Source organism: Lissotriton helveticus, chromosome 7 (assembly GCF_964261635.1).
Source record: "Lissotriton helveticus chromosome 7, aLisHel1.1, whole genome shotgun sequence".
NCBI classification, from domain to species: Eukaryota; Metazoa; Chordata; class Amphibia; order Caudata; family Salamandridae; genus Lissotriton; species Lissotriton helveticus.
This window is the reverse complement of record NC_136068.1, coordinates 101,267,646-101,283,523: the sequence shown is the minus strand read 5'-3', so window position 1 is coordinate 101,283,523 and position 15,878 is coordinate 101,267,646. Positions and strand designations below refer to the sequence as shown.

The 15,878-nt window shown below is 42.9% G+C and overlaps 1 protein-coding gene across 1 annotated transcript in view; it reads right to left on the bottom strand.

Annotated features, from left to right (window-relative positions):
* Nucleotides 1-15,878, bottom strand: part of LOC144768159 (solute carrier organic anion transporter family member 4A1-like) — a 269,403-nt gene that overhangs the window by 200,834 nt on the left and 52,691 nt on the right. The window contains exon 4 of the mRNA XM_078651609.1: nucleotides 12,382-12,503. Within this exon, the coding sequence (XP_078507735.1) occupies nucleotides 12,382-12,503 (122 nt within the window). The remainder of the gene's footprint in view (nucleotides 1-12,381; nucleotides 12,504-15,878) is intronic.

Below are 15,878 nucleotides of genomic sequence, written 5' to 3'. Positions count from 1 at the left end.
GAGGCATGGAGAAGGTGAGTCTTCTGTAAGTGTCAAAGTTGTTGCATACAGTGCTCATATTCTACGTAGTCTTTTATATTTCATTACTTTCACTGTTTCTGACTGATCTAAAAAAATTTTTTAAAAAGAACAGTAAGTATAAGGGAAGGAAACAGACAGTTATGTTAAAAGAAACACAGCTATAGAGAATAAACTAGGGATACTGTTACCCGCAATCCTCTGCTGATGATGTCACTGAGCATGTCATGAATGATGTAATATGTGACATCATCAGCAGTGGATTACGGGTAATAGTATCTCTAGTTTACTCCCCTATAGCTGTCTATCCTTTAACATAACTGTCTGTTTCCTTCCCTTATACTTACTGTTCTTTTTAAAAAAAAAAAATTTTGGTTCGCTTCCGGTTCGCGTACCGGGGAGCGAACTGGGAAGCGAACTAAGAGAAATAGAGGTTGGCACAGTTGCAAATATTGTACCAATTTTTTAATAACGGGGAGGTAGTTCTGAAAAGAACTTTTTTTTAATTGTTTTTGTTGTTTTATATTTTTTCTATTATTTTTCGGAACATTTTTTTACTTTTTTTGAATTTTTCTGAACAGTTTTATATTTTTTTTGTTTTTTTTTCGGAGGGGGCAACGAAAACGATTCATTGTAAAGGGCTCAACAGGAGCAAGAAAACAAAAAAAAAGAATTTATTGTTTGGGGAGTTTCGGACAAACATGAGCATGATTGTCAATAGCTCTGTTGATCAGAGTGATGCTACTTTCTCCGTAGCAAATGAATCCACTGCAATGTACGCAGACTTGTTTTACTTCACGAAATCTCGTTTGTATATTTGGCACCATCTCCCTGCCCTCTGGTCCCGTTACTTCCGGTACAATAGATCTTCTGGCCATAATAGGGAGATTATCTATGGGTGAATGTGTGTGTAGACATAGGAATCAGTGAGTGCGTATGTAGTAACTAGTATTGGTGTGTCAATGGTTTCAAAAATGATACTCTCTATTTAACACTGGGTGTAACGGAGGTTATATTAGAGTGTGAGGAGATGCATTGTATTATCACATGAATGATATCATCAGTGATGTGATCATTGATGTCAAGTGAGATGTCATCAGTGATGTCATTTGAGATGTCATCAGTGATGTCATCAGTGATGTCACTGACCATGTCATGAATGATGTAATATGTGACATGATCAGCAGTGGATTGCGGGTGCGCGATATATAGTTAGTGCAACTAACTATATATGGAATTTCAATGGTTTTGTGTGAGTAAAATAAGGTTTTTTAAATGCTAATTCCTAACTATATATGGTCTATAACCTACGGTTTTTTCAGTGAATATATATATATATATATATATATTACCTACTCGCTGGTCGCCAGTAGGTAGTTATAGTTAGGACCTAGTTACCATAGGAAAATCGCAACATTCTATTCCCAATATATGGGATATGCTACAGGAGATTAAACCTGATTTTGCTTTTATCACAGAGACTTGGCTTGGTGAGCATAATACCCCTGATATTACGGCAGCACTACCCAGTGGGTATAAGATTGTCAATTTGAATCGATCAATAAAGAGGGGTGGGGGGGGGGGTGGCTATGATTTTTAAAGACATTTTTATCTGTCGTCAAGAAACAGTTACGCAACTAGGCAAGCATGAAGTCCTGACTTTTTCCATCTCTATTAATACTCAGGTGATCCTTGGAGGTGCTATTATTTATAACCCCCCTAGTAGTACGATTGATTTTAGCACCCAACTCCTAGAACAAATTCTTCCTGTCTGTCTCAAACATAAAAACATTATAGTCCTTGGTGACTTTAATGTTCATTTCGATCTCCATGACAATCCCTTAACCAAACGCCTTGCAACCGATATGGAAATTATGCAACTGACGCAGAAAATAGCACACCCCACACACATAGCGGGGCATATGCTAGATCTTATCTTCACTAATATATCCAATATTACTATCACAAATATAACTGCTTTGACTTGGACGGATCATTATAGGATCGAATTTAATTTGAACCTACCTATAAAGAATAAAAGACCGTTCGTCCAGTCGACAAATTCCACAAAATGTTGGAAAAAATTCTCTGTGGAAAAATTTAAAGAAGATTTTGATCATAATTTTAGTCCTGGAATTTCCAATGAGGAAGTAACTTGTCAATTGCTTAGCAACATTGAGAAAGCATTGGATCATTGTTCAGTATCACGTACAATAGATCGACCTAAACTAAAAATTTCAGAGAAATGGTACGGCTCAGCCCTAAAAGTTGAAAAAAGAAAATGTACCACACTAGAACACAAATGGAGACTAAGTAAAACGTCCGAAGACAGAGCGACTTATAAACATCAGCTGAAAGTATACAACACAGCTATACGTAAAGCAAAGAAAGATTATTTTTCCTTAAGAATACTAGATAACAAAAATTCTTCAAAGGAGCTTTTTAAAATAGTAAAGGAACTTTGTAACCCTCCGAGTCTCACCTCAAATCTGACTCCTTCACATGAAAACTGCTCCAAAATTAGTGATTTTTTTAGTGATAAAATTGATAAAATCTATGCCTCCTTTGTAAATAATAGCCAGGACCATGTTGAGTACCATGCTGATCCCACGCTGCTGGCCAGTTGCTCTTCTTTCGGCCCTTTTTCTGAAGAAGAAGTTAGTAAGGCCATGTCAGACATTAAATCTGGATCACCATGGGATGTTTGTCCACACTGTATCTTTTCTCAACTGACTCCCGTAATTTGTCCAGCAGTTACAAAAGTTCTTAATCTTTCCTTGGAACATGCCGAATTTCCAGAAGTCTGGAAAAATGCAGCTGTAATCCCTTTACTTAAAAAAGCCGGCACGGATATAAACGATCCAGCCAATTACCGTCCTATCTCACAGCTTCCATACCTATCAAAGGTTCTAGAACGATTGGTAGCGAAACAGTTGTCAAGCTTTCTGGAAATTAATAACCTGTTGGACGTTTCTCAGACTGGTTTTAGATCGAACAACAGTACTGAGACAACGCTACTGGCTGCGATGGACGATATTCGAATGCTGATTGATAAAGGCAAAACGGTCGCCCTGATATTACTGGATTTATCAGCGGCGTTTGATACCGTTTCCCACAAATTGCTAATAAATATGCTAGTTGCTAAAGGAATACAAGGTAAAGCCCTGAACTGGCTGGAGTCTTTTCTATCGAATAGATCCCAGTCTATTTGTTTAGGAAACTTCACCTCCACTCCTCGGAAGATCAAATATGGGGTGCCGCAGGGAGCAACATTGAGCCCTACGTTGTTCAATGTTTATGTTTCTTCATTGGCGTCTATAGGCAAAAAATGGGGTATTAATATCTGCTCCTACGCTGATGATACTCAGCTGATGGTAACCCTCAATGGTGAAGAGGATGCTAAAAATAGGTTACAGAACTGCTTGTCAGAGCTATCTAACTGGATGCATGGTCATTGCCTGAAATTAAATGCTGACAAGTCAGAAATTCTTCTATTCGGTGGATCCAAAAAGCTTTGGGACAACTCTTGGTGGCCAAATACTTTAGGCACTCCACCAACCCCAACCCTGACCGCTAGAAACCTTGGAATCCATATGGACACTACGTTATCCATGAAGCATCATGTTACCACAATATGTGGCAAAGGATTCGCCATACTAAAAATGCTGAAACGTGTCTTCCCCTGGATCCCGGTGGAATGTAGACAGATCTTAGTCCAATCCTTACTGATTAGTAGGCTGGACTACCGTAATTCGCTGTTTGTTGGTATGGCGGATTATTTATTTTCAAAACTACAGTTGGTCCAGAACGCGGCAGCCAAAGCTGTCTGTGATAAGAAAAAGTACAATTCGGCCACAAACTGCCTGAGAGCGTTACACTGGCTGCCTATGAGGCAAAGAGCATCTTTCAAAATGCTGTGCATTGCCCATAAAACTTTGCATAATACTGGTCCTTACATCTTGCGGAACAGAATTAAGCCCTATGCCCCAGCTCGGAATTTACGCTCACAAGCCACAGCTAAAGCAGTCACCACACGAATAAAACTATCTAGGATGGGTGGACGTGCTTTTTCGCACCTTGCCTCTAAGTGTTGGAATGACTTGCCTATCGATCTACGATGTACTGATTGTTACCTTACTTTCAGAAAAAAAATAAAAACTGCATTATTCCCTAAATAGATTGATAAATAGCCCCTGGAAAATTGCTGATGGTTTACTGTTTAATTTTTAGCGACGTGATATCCTTGCTGGATGAGTGTCGCGCTTTAGAAGTACATATAACAATAACAATAACTTTGGCGCCGATTGAAGAATCTTCGCGAAATTTTCAAAACGTATGGCCCGCTCCGGTCAGCTCCTATCTTGACAGTTTCGGAATGATTCGTCAAGGGAGGGCTAAGAAGAAAGGGGGGTCCCAAAACGTGTTTTCCTCATGCAATTTTCCATAGGAAACTTTAGACGCGGCTACAGTCCAAACTGCTGAACGGAATTACACCAAATTTGGCAAAAAGGTAGCCCTTGGTTCAGAAAGAACTCTTTTTGATAAATGGTGTAAATCCGCTCAGTAGTTGCTTAGAAAATCAGAATATAAAAGTTTCGATATGTAGAGGCGCGCAGGATCTGCGCACTCTGCAGATTAGGATTCGCGCACCCTGCCGATCACGAGCTGTCAACACTCCAAAGAAGGAACTGTTGGCAGACATCTTGTGCCTCGGTAGAAGCGAGGCCCATGTAAACATTAAAATAAAGGCACAAAACAAGAAAAGGGGGCAGGGTTGAAACACCCTGACCCCCTTGGTTTAGGGGGTCCCACAAGGACCTCCAGGGCCGAAAAAAGCATTTTTGTTTTAAAAAACGCAGAGATGTGTGCGGGGTGTGTCGATCCAGCCGCAAAAATGAAAAAAAACAAAGCGCAGGCTCCCGTGCTTAGTTAATAATTAGCCCCCGGGTGGGCCAAGCCCCAGGGCATATGAAAAATATAGGTGTGGGGGCCCAGGGGGACCCCCGCATCCCCGGGGATCGCAACCCCCCGGGGCTTTCTAAAAATATTTTGGTGGGCGCACACAGCCCACCCAGCCCCGGGGACCGTGTACTGCATTTCAAATTACACGTTCACCTCGATTTCATGCAATTCTCTGATCTTCCATTTTGTTGCATCGCACTTCCATTTTGTGCTGCCTTGCCCTGTAGTTACACTTCAGCAGTAAAATAAACATGTTTTTCACATAAACCTGTACAAGCTGGTGCGAGGCATCTCGCGAGGATGCCTCGTGAGGTTATGTTGTACCTTCAGCGTGTTTTTGTGCATTCTTGGCTTATCTCTAGGACAGAGGGAGGATGGCCATGCAAAGCTCCAAGGCCGGAGATAGGGAAAGGAATGTCTTTTGCCTCGGCACAGCCCAAAAAGAATCTGGCCAGGTCTGTCTGGGTGCGTCTGATGCAGACATGGGGCCAGCACCTGTGAATAGATGGGCGAGAGCGCCTGGTAGAGGCTTCTCGAACATGTTGATTTAAACTATAAAAAGCGGTGTCTGTGGGGTGGAGCTCAGGAACTCAGTCTTGGAGTGGGCGCACTCGCGGGACAACTTTGGTGCCCGGGGAGATTACTTCCTGAGCCCCCGGTCTCTACAGATTCCTGACTTGGTGTTCAGTGCTTGGCCAGGGATGTTGAATTCTCTGGTGCGGACGCATCTGGTGAGGTGCTTTGTACATTAACTGTTTATATACCTGTATTCGCAGTTTCATATTTATAGATATATAGTGTGGTGTATTCATTGTCTATTGCCTTTCACTCAGTGCCTTAAAATGTATTAGCTTCAGTGACTTATTGCCTTTGCCTACAATATTACTAAAGCTCATTTATACCTCTAGAGGAGTGTTGGAATTTCTGTGTGAGTAAGTGGTGTGCGTAAGTTCAGATTACGCAAGTGGGCAAGCAAAAAAATATAATAATAACCTGTGTGGGGGGCTCCATGTTAAGTTCCCTTGAATCATGAGGATCCCTGGGGTCCAACTAGCCCACCAGGTACCTCCAGCAAGCGCCACCTAGTCTCTCTCCTATGTAAAAAGGGGTGTGACCTCTGAACACCTATCTGCAACGCAGCTCCCTGGCGCATACTAGGGGTTCCTGGCGGGCTAGTTGATCCCCAGGGACCCCCAGTATTGAAGGGGAATGAATTCCCCAATTTAAAACGCACCACAGGGCGCGTTTGCAGAGTGTTTCCATAAGGGGGCGGGCCTAGGCACAATCTTGTTTCTTTTTCTTTTTTAAACATCCAGTGAATGTGTGTCTCACAGTGTGATTCCAGACAGGCATAACTATTCCCTGGACTTTTGCAGGAGAGACTCGGTAGTCTGGAAGGGGTTAGGGGACCGCATACATTGTGCACATTTGACTGTACCACTGCTTGTCTGAATGCCTGACTCATTCTGCAAGTGCATAGACACATACTCAGAGTACCACAGCTGTAACAGTAACTAGCCCACCAGGTACCTCCAGTAAGCGCCACCTAGTCTCTCTCCTGTGTACAAAGGGGCATGGCCTATGAACACCTCTTTGCAACGCAGCTCCCTGACGCATACTGGAGGTTGCTGGTGGGGTAGTTGGCCCCCAGGGACCCCCAGTATTGAAGGGGAATTAATTCCCCAATTTAAAATGCGCCACAGGGCAGGTTTGCAGAGTGTTTCCATAAAGGGGCGGGGCCTAGGCACGATCTTGTATCTTTTTATTTTTTAAACATCCAGTGAATGTTAAATATGTTTTATATATGTATATCTCAAGGTCAATGGAAGAATAAATGGGTATATGAGTGTCTAAATGGATGCATTTGTTTTTGTAAAATTGATTGCATAACTGAGTGATTAAATGTATCTTAGTGAATACATGGGTTACTAATGTTTAAATATGTAAATATCTGTATAAGTCTCTCACTTTCTGTATATGTGGCTGCATGGGTTGGTGAGTAGCTACATGAGTGTCTATATGGGTTATTAGTTGGTTTTTTTGAGTATCAGTAGGAGTGTCTGAGTGTCTGTATGGTTCGGTGGGGGGTATTACGAGTGAACGAGTGGCTCACTGTTTGTATGTGTTGAAGACAGCATGTTTGCAGGACTGTATGGGTGGATGAGTGTCTGTATGGATGTGTTAGTGAGTGAATAACTGTCTCAATAGTTTCTTTATGAGTAAGTACATATGTTTTAAACTAGTATATGTGAGTATTGGTGTCATCAACAGTGCATTGCGGACGTGCGAGTTATAGTTTGCTGAACTAACTAAAACGGGTGAATTTCTATGGTTTTGTACGAGTGAAATGTCCAAATAACTATAACCCCCTGACAAAAACCTATGTTTTTTTCAGTGAATTTCTAAGGTTTTTTAAATGCTAATTTCTAGTTAGTACGTGCCTGAAACCTATGGTTTTTTCAGTGAATTTCAAAGGTTTTTTAAATGCTAATTTCTAACTATAACATGCCTGAAACCTATGGTTTTTTAAGTGAATTTCTTAGGTTTTTTAAATGCTAGTTTCTAACTATGCCTACAGAGATAGGACATGTGAAGAAAGAAGAATAAACGCACAGAAAGAAGCGAAAGAAATGCAGAAAGAAGCAACAGAAGTCCACAAAGACGATGAAAAGTGCAGGAAGAAGCAAGACGTGTAGAAAAAACACACCTAGGAGCAGAAAGAGGCCTTGTTGCAAAATCATCTTGTGCCCTCAACTTTTTCAGATGGGTACTGGTGGTAACTGGGTCTGACTAACCAGGCCTAGAGCCAGTGCTATGCTAAAAGACACTTAGAATACAGTGAAAACACCTACATTCACTAGGGAACACTATGCGTTGGGGTACCCCTGTGATTAGCATGACCTCCTCTGTAAGGCCCTAGCACATAATAGGGCTGGGGGATTAAAACTACCTCTAAGTCAGAGGTGCAGAAAGACCCCCGCCCCCTCCCATCACCACTGTGAAAATGCGCCCTGTAGCGCGTTTTGAGTTGGGGGATTAAGTCCCCTTGAATCCTGAGGGTCCCTGGGGTCCAACTAGCCCACCAGGTACCTCCAGTAAGCGCCACAGAGCTGCATTGCAGAGAGGTGTAAAAAGGTGCGCGGCCTGGACCACCTCTCTGTAACGCAGGCCTCTAGCAGTTACTAGAGGTACCTGGTGGGCTAGTTGGCCCCCAGGAGCCCTCAGGATTGAAGGGGAATTATTTCCCCAACTTAAAACGCGACACATGGTGTGTTTGCACACATGTCACCTCAGGCCCCGCCCCCTCCCTTTCCCACTGTGCAGAGAGGTGTAAAAAGGGGCCTGGCCTGGACCACCTCTCTGCAACACAGGCCTCTGGCGCTTTTTGGAGGTACCTGATGGGCTAGTTGGTCCCCAGGGGCCCTCAGGATTGAAAGGGAATTAATTCCTCAACCTAAAACGCGCCACAGGGTGTGTTTGCACACATGTCACCTCAGGCCCTGCCCCCTCCAAGCGACACTCTGCAAACGCGCCCTGTGGTACGTTTTAAGTTGGGGAATTAATTCCTCTTCAATACTGGGGGTCCCTGGTGGCAAACAGCCCACCAGGTACCTCCAGTAAGCGCCACAGAGCGACGTTGCAGAGAGGTGTAACAAGGGGCGTGGCCTGGACCACGTCTCTGCAACACAGCCCTGTGGAGCTTGCTGGCAGTACCTGGTGGGCTAGTTGGCCACCAGGGACCCCCAGTATTGACGGGAAATTAATTCCCCAACTTAAAACGCGCACACAGGTATATGCATTACTTTTTTTAAAGCCCTAGGGGGTGGCGGTCCCCTGGGGCTTGGGGGGCCTTGGAGGCCCCTCCACACATAAAAAAAGAAAGCCCCGGGGTGGCGGTCTCCGTGGCTGAGGGGGCCCGTGAACCCCCCGCCAATATTTACTGAAAGCCCTGGGAGGTGGCGGTCCCTGGGACTGCGGGGGCCTGCCTGGGCCCCGCAATTTCAATTTTACATGCTCCCCGGTCTTGGCCCACCCGGGGGCTAAATAATAAGGAGGAGCTGGAGCCTGCGATTCTTTTTTTTTTTTTTGCTGCCCGAAATTCGTCCTGGGTGCACGAATCTTGACGATTTTACTTTAAAAAAATGCTTTTTTTGGACCTGGGGGTTCTTGTGGGACCCCCTGAGCAGGGCTAAGGGGTCAGGATGTTTCTACGCTGCCCCCTTTTCTTGTTTTGCGCCTTAATTTTCTGTTTTCTTGTGCCTCGGTTCTACCAACACTTCCTGGATTGGAGTGTTGACAGCCAATTAGCATGAACCTTGTGATCGGGAGGGTGGGCGGTTCCACCGCACCTCTATATATCGAAACTTTTATTTTTTTATTTTCTCAGAAACTCCTGAACGGATTTACACCATTTAGGAAAGAGAGTCCTCCCTTTTTTCTCTACCCCAGCTTGCCGAATCACCCCAAAACTTTCAAGATAGGAGCGGACCGGAGCGGGCCATAAGTTTTGAAAAATTCACGAAGATTCGTCAACCGGCGCCAAAGTTATTGGTAAAAAAAGTTACGAATTTCCTAACTATAACTACCGACGGCCAGTAGGTAATATATATATATATATATAAATAAATAGAAGAAAAATACTAAATGTGTAACAACGGAGGCATTTGATGAGGCTACCGCCGAAACGCGTCATGCCAGAAAATCAATAAATGATTCCCCTGAAGCCCTGCCGTGTCCCCTCATCTTTTTCAACGGAGAAGGATATCTTGGTATATATATATATATATATATGTTTGAAGATACTACATATGTGTTTATGACAATATATACCCACTGCAGGCGTCCACTAGAGGGCGAGGATGTTAAAAGTGAGTGACTAAGCTTGGTTGTTTCATTGCCCCAATTGACTTACTCTGGCATGGACTTCGGATGCTTTGAAAATGGGCTATTCCAGAGACACGGCAAACATTGAAACACAGTGAAAGGGTTTTATTTACTGACATCACCCACTGGAGGGTTGAAAATTAGTGGGACATGGAATCGCAAGTACCACAATGCACTGAACCCACTGCGGGCGTCCACTAGAGGGCGAGGATGTTAAAAGTGAGTGACTAAGCTTGGTTGTTTCATTGCCCTAATTGATGTCAGCGGCGCACCTTTGAAAAAGTTCAATGTGAACTAAACATGTCAGGACTGCCGGCTGTGTTTCAAATTAAATGGATACACCCTTCGTTGTGGAGTGCGGCTGTCTCTCTGTAAAAGGAGGATTCTTTGTGAATATTTAATGGCGTGGTTCAGCCTCAGCGACGCACCACCAGTGAGAGCGCCAGAGTTTGCCCAAAGTGGAACCCTGGTTTTGGAACATGTAAAAGTGACAGGGCAAACAGGTGCCGCCAAAGACTAACTTTGGCATGGACTTCGGAAGCTTTGAAAATGGGCTATTCCAGAGACACAACGAACATTGAAAAACAGTGAAAGGGTTTTATTTACCTACATCACCCACTGGAGGGTTGAAAATTATTGGGACATGGAACCGCAAGTACCACAATGCACTGAACCCACTGCGGGCGTCCACTAGAGGGCGAGGATGTTAAAAGTGAGTGACTAAGCTTGGTTGTTTCATTGCCCTAATTGATGTCAGCGGCGCACCTTTGAAAAAGTTCAATGTGAATGAAACATGTCAGGACTGCCGCCAGTGTTTTAAATTAAATTAAATGGATACAACCTTCGTTGTGGAGTGCGGCTGTCCCTCTGTAAAAGGAGGATTCTTTGTGAATATATATATATATATATATATATATATATATATATATATATATATATATATATATATATATATATATATATATATATCCAGTTTCCACTCTCTACGCAACATCCGCGCGCCAACAAAAAACGAGAGAAACGGACTCAGTAGCCGCTGGTAACTTTATTCGTAATTTAAATGTGCATTGCTGTGTGCTCCACCAAACGCGTTTCGGCGATCCCTGTCGCCTTGCTTGCTGGTAATGTGCAGGACTATTCAGTGCTTATGACTATTGATGAGTATCCCCTGGAAGAAGAATGTGGCAAATGCAGGAAATCCATACCAAAACCGCACAAATTGTATCATTCCAGAAGCCCTGACTATGATACAAAGGTCACTATTACCCTACACCGACTAGGGTTTAATTATTTATCACTGATCTTTAACACATACAGACATCTGCAGTGATGGGAGTTACTAACTGAGGTTTCATAATTTAAAAGAGCACATTTATCACCTGTTAGTTTGACCTGCATTCATTTTTCAATTAGGCTGTTAGTGCATTATTTCATATGCACTTACATGACTATGAAAACACAAAACAGACTTTTTTTTAATCAACCTCTCTGACCCTGCCAGCACACTCACTGACTCCCGCCTCCAACGCACTCCTATCGCAGTTCTCACTTCAAGAGTTTCAAGCACATGAATACAGCCTGGAAATGTGGCAAATAAACATCACCGCACTTTCATACCTTCTTCATTGACATGTATTTGCAGAGGCATTTGTGCCCCCCTGGGAACCCTTTCATGCGCCCATTGCCTAGACTCTATCTCTGATTGTATCTTTGTCTTTCGCTCTTTAAAGCACTTTCCTGCCTTTGAGCTATGCAAAGAACATATGGTCATATGTCAGAATACAGTATACAGAAATATTGTCTGAGATACATGCTTTGTCCTAAATAGCGTTTATCAAAATATTAACCCACTCGGTGTAAATTTTGTATTATTAACTCCAACAGAAAGATACTTTTGTAAACATTATTTACGACACAATATTTATGGAGGCTGATATTCTGACAATGATATTCTGGTCTCACTCTACCCCATACATACATACATATATACATTCTCAATGACATTTCACCAGCACTGCACAAGCCATCAATGTGTAATGAGAATGTTATTGTAAATTCGGCCCTGGTATATATTATTGGTGACATTTAAAGTCAATTAGAAAACCTTGCCCTTCATATGTTAATTTACAGAAGCAGAATTGTGTTATTTGGTGTTGTTTTGTAATTGCCTAGTTAAGCAAAATGTGTCTCTTTCTTGTCACCCAATTTAGTGTTTGTTTCTTTAAGGAAGAGCTGCACTTCTGTGCCATCACTATGACATCATCCAGAGGATAACAAATCCCAAAATGGTGAACTCTAAAGATGCTTTCATTTAATTTATAGTAGGTATTAAATTTGCCTTAAATGGCCTCATCCTGTGTTTTTTCATCAGCATACGTGCCATCAAGTAGTTCACTTTAGCAGATTCCTCAATTGATGCTCACAATTGGACTGAAAATGCAGGAGCCCAACCAATAAATACACATCTTTTGTCTAGTAGACCTTCAGAAATTGAATGCGGAATGTATGAGTCCATACCTGGAAGCTGTTGCGGGTATCCCAGGAGTGGAAAAGAGATCAGAAAGGCAGCTGCACCGGCTCCGAGGAAGCCCACCCACCAGGCCCCAACCCAGAGGGGATTCTCAGGGGTAAGGTCAGTGCTGAAAGAAATGAGAGAATACACCCTTTACATAAAAGTGTGAAAAGGTTACAACAGTGTCATTAATCCAAACAGATGCTTTAGTGGTGGACTGAAATTTAAATGTCTATTAATATGTTTTTCCTCAGGAAGACACTAGTTCTGCCAAACCAATCTTTTTTCAGTTGTATTTCTTGTGAGTACTTTTATGATATTGTAGATTCATGCTTTTTTACTTCTATCATTCTTCTGATTTCTACCATCTCTTTCCGGTTCCAGTTAACTTCTTCAAACAATTTAAATTTTGGATAACGTGGAGAACTCGGAGAATGACAAATTAATATTTAATTGATCTAATGTCAAAGGCCTTATGGAAAATACGTAACTAAAGAGCAGGAATATGAGGTATGGCCTTATGTAGCTGTCAATGATTTAGCAGATATGGAGCAAGGTTTGTTGAAATATAGCCTTCTTGTATACAGAATACAACTGAAATGAAGTAATCAACAATATTACATATTTAGTTCTTTAATAGCAAACAAACATATCTCAGGGACTAGGTGACAACCTTTCCCATAAGCCAGGCTCCCTGCCAACATCAAATAAAACATCAACTCATACCGAAGTATGCTAACAGTATCTTACTTTGACCTATAACATACGTCACTGCCTGCAGTAGCGGCCGGTGTTTACTTCGACTGGCAGGGCAGGCAGGGTGATGGGGGCATAGGGGTCGCGAAGGCAGGGGGGAAATAAAATAGAATACTTTTTTAAAAAACCTTACCTGCAGCCGGCCACATCCTGCTCCTCTGCTCCTTCTTCTTCAGGCACAGGCTGCCAGCTTTTCATGCGGCCAATCCTGAAACACCCCTCACATGAGAGCAGCTTCAGGATTGGCCTGAGCACTCTCGATTAGCGCTCCAGGGCAGACTGGGAGTCGGTGCCTGCTCTCTCAGAGCTTCACTGAGCATGACGGTTTGGCTGGCCGGAGATGGCTGGCAAACCGTCATGTGCAGTGTTGTCAACCCCCAGGCCCCGCCCCATAGATGACAGGAAAGGAGAAATAAAACGAGTGTTGCTTTCTTTTTCCTTTTTGGACGATTTTTTGGGGGGGCTGACACTCCTCCACCATAGCGGAGGAGCCGCCACTGAGTCTGCTTGCCATATATCCCTCAAATTTTCCGTTTTTTTAGTCTCCTCCTCTGATGTTAATGGACTGGAAATTGAACCCTATACTGAAACGCAATCAACTGAAGTAATAACTTGGAGGGTCATAGCAGCAAAATTGGCCTTTTAAAAACAAAGTGTAAAATGCTGGTCAGGTTATGTTTTCATAAAAAGAATTAAGTTTTACTATTGTAAATTTTCAAATTATCTATGCAGTTCAATGTATTTCAATGAGACTGGGATGCTGGCCCGAGCTTCCAAATGACAGGTGCATTGAAAAGGGGTGTAAAAAGCTGATTGAGTTCGCCAAAGGAGTATAATACTTGGAAAATGCACATCTCCCTACCCTCAAAACACAATTATTCCCCACTTGGCTGCTATCCACAGGTACCAATATGAGCGATGGGGAAGGGTGAACGTGTCACTCGAGATTTCAAAAATCCCTCTCCCAACCCAACCCTTCCATAATACAGCTTTATCCACCACCCCTATACATTACCTTGGGGCCAGTGATATAAATAGGGCAGAGATGGAGCACTGGATTCAGAATTTGCATGTCAGCATGTTTCCCTTCCTCTTTGTAGCACAATCTGGGCACTAAGCATCCTCCACTTGTAGTGTCACACTCCTTTACAGCACCCTTTTATAAACATAATTCATGCACACATGGTTGCAAACATATCCACATATGTACTTCCTTTTATAAATTTAGGTAGCTCTTCTTACCACTGTCTTCTTGTTTAGTAGCGCTGTAAATAATTGGTGCTATTATTATGTAAATCAGTGGTGGGCCAAGATGACTACCGCACAGTACACATCTATCTGAGTTCTGTGCAAGACCCCTTTTGTAGGGGTATTTCTGTGATGAGTCATAAGCATTTTAATTGTCCCGCCCACGAGCGGGGACCCCGGAGCACTTCGTTAGATGTATCTTCTTAAGTTGTCATCTTTCGCCTTTCTTCAGGAAGGCATGTGTAGACACTTAAGAGATAGAAAGACAATTAAGCAGCCTAACTAACTAGGCTACACTGGCCATTACTTCATCTTGAAGTGAAAAAAGGTAGCAAATACTTTTTAAATGTTGCAATGTATGGAGTTTAATACCTATAGAAAACACTCCTTCACAAAACCCCTTTTTTCATGATAGAGATGAAAAGGTTGGACAGAGAAGCGCCCCATAGGCTGCCATTATATGTCTGAAAATGGATACCGTGCCTTTAAGAGTCTCCAGAGACCACCAGTATCCCATGGTGCACAGCTAGTGGCAGTTACTTCAGTTTTATTTTTAGGGTGTAGAGACGTGACCACCTAGGCTGGATCCTGGAGACGTCTGCTTCTAGCAGCGGGGAAGATGGAGGGTTGCTTCTGACTTATCACGGAAATACCCCTACAAGAGAACTGGAGTTACAGGTAAGAAACTATTCCTTCTCTTGTAGGGGAATTCTGTTGATAGCCATAAGCATTTGAATAGACTAGCAAGCCCATCCCAAAAACCTCTAAGCATTGGAAGAAAAGAGAGAAGTGACATTTCCCTTTATGCAAACAGATTCCGAAGGGAAGCTTGTCCAACCTGAGCATCTGCCTTGGCCTCAGTGTCCAGGCAGTAGTGTTTTGTGAATGTATGGACTGACTTCTAGGTGGCAGCCTTACAGATTTCTGTAATAGGTATATTACGGAGTAAAGCCGCCGTAGCCGCTTTTCCTCTGGTAGAGTGAGCCCTAGGCTTACTAGCAGGAGTCTTGTTGGCTTTCTGGTAACAAATTTGAATACATAACACAATCCATCGGGAGATGGATTGTTTGGAGGTAGCTAGAGGAGCACGGATAGAGCCCTAGTTTACAAATAACTGATCTGTTTGGCTAATATCCTTAGTTTTGTCCTTCAAAACCCTCCTGATATCTAGGGAATGAAGCGACCTCTCAGCAGGAGAAGAGGGACGCTGAAAAAAGGTAGGTAGTAAAATAGTTTGATTTACGTGGAAATCCAAAATAACTTTAGGCAGGAATTTCGGATGTGTCCTCATCACCACCTTAGAGGAATGGAAAACTGTGTATGGTTCTTGACAACATAGTGCTTGGAGTTTGCTAACCCTGCGGGCAGAAGTAATGGATACAAGGAAAGCTGCCTTCCAAGGCAGATGCTAAGAGAAGCACTATGAATAGGTTCAAAAAGCTCCAGCATCAGTCGAGAAAGACCCACACTAAGCTCCCAAGGAGGAGAAGGAGGTCTG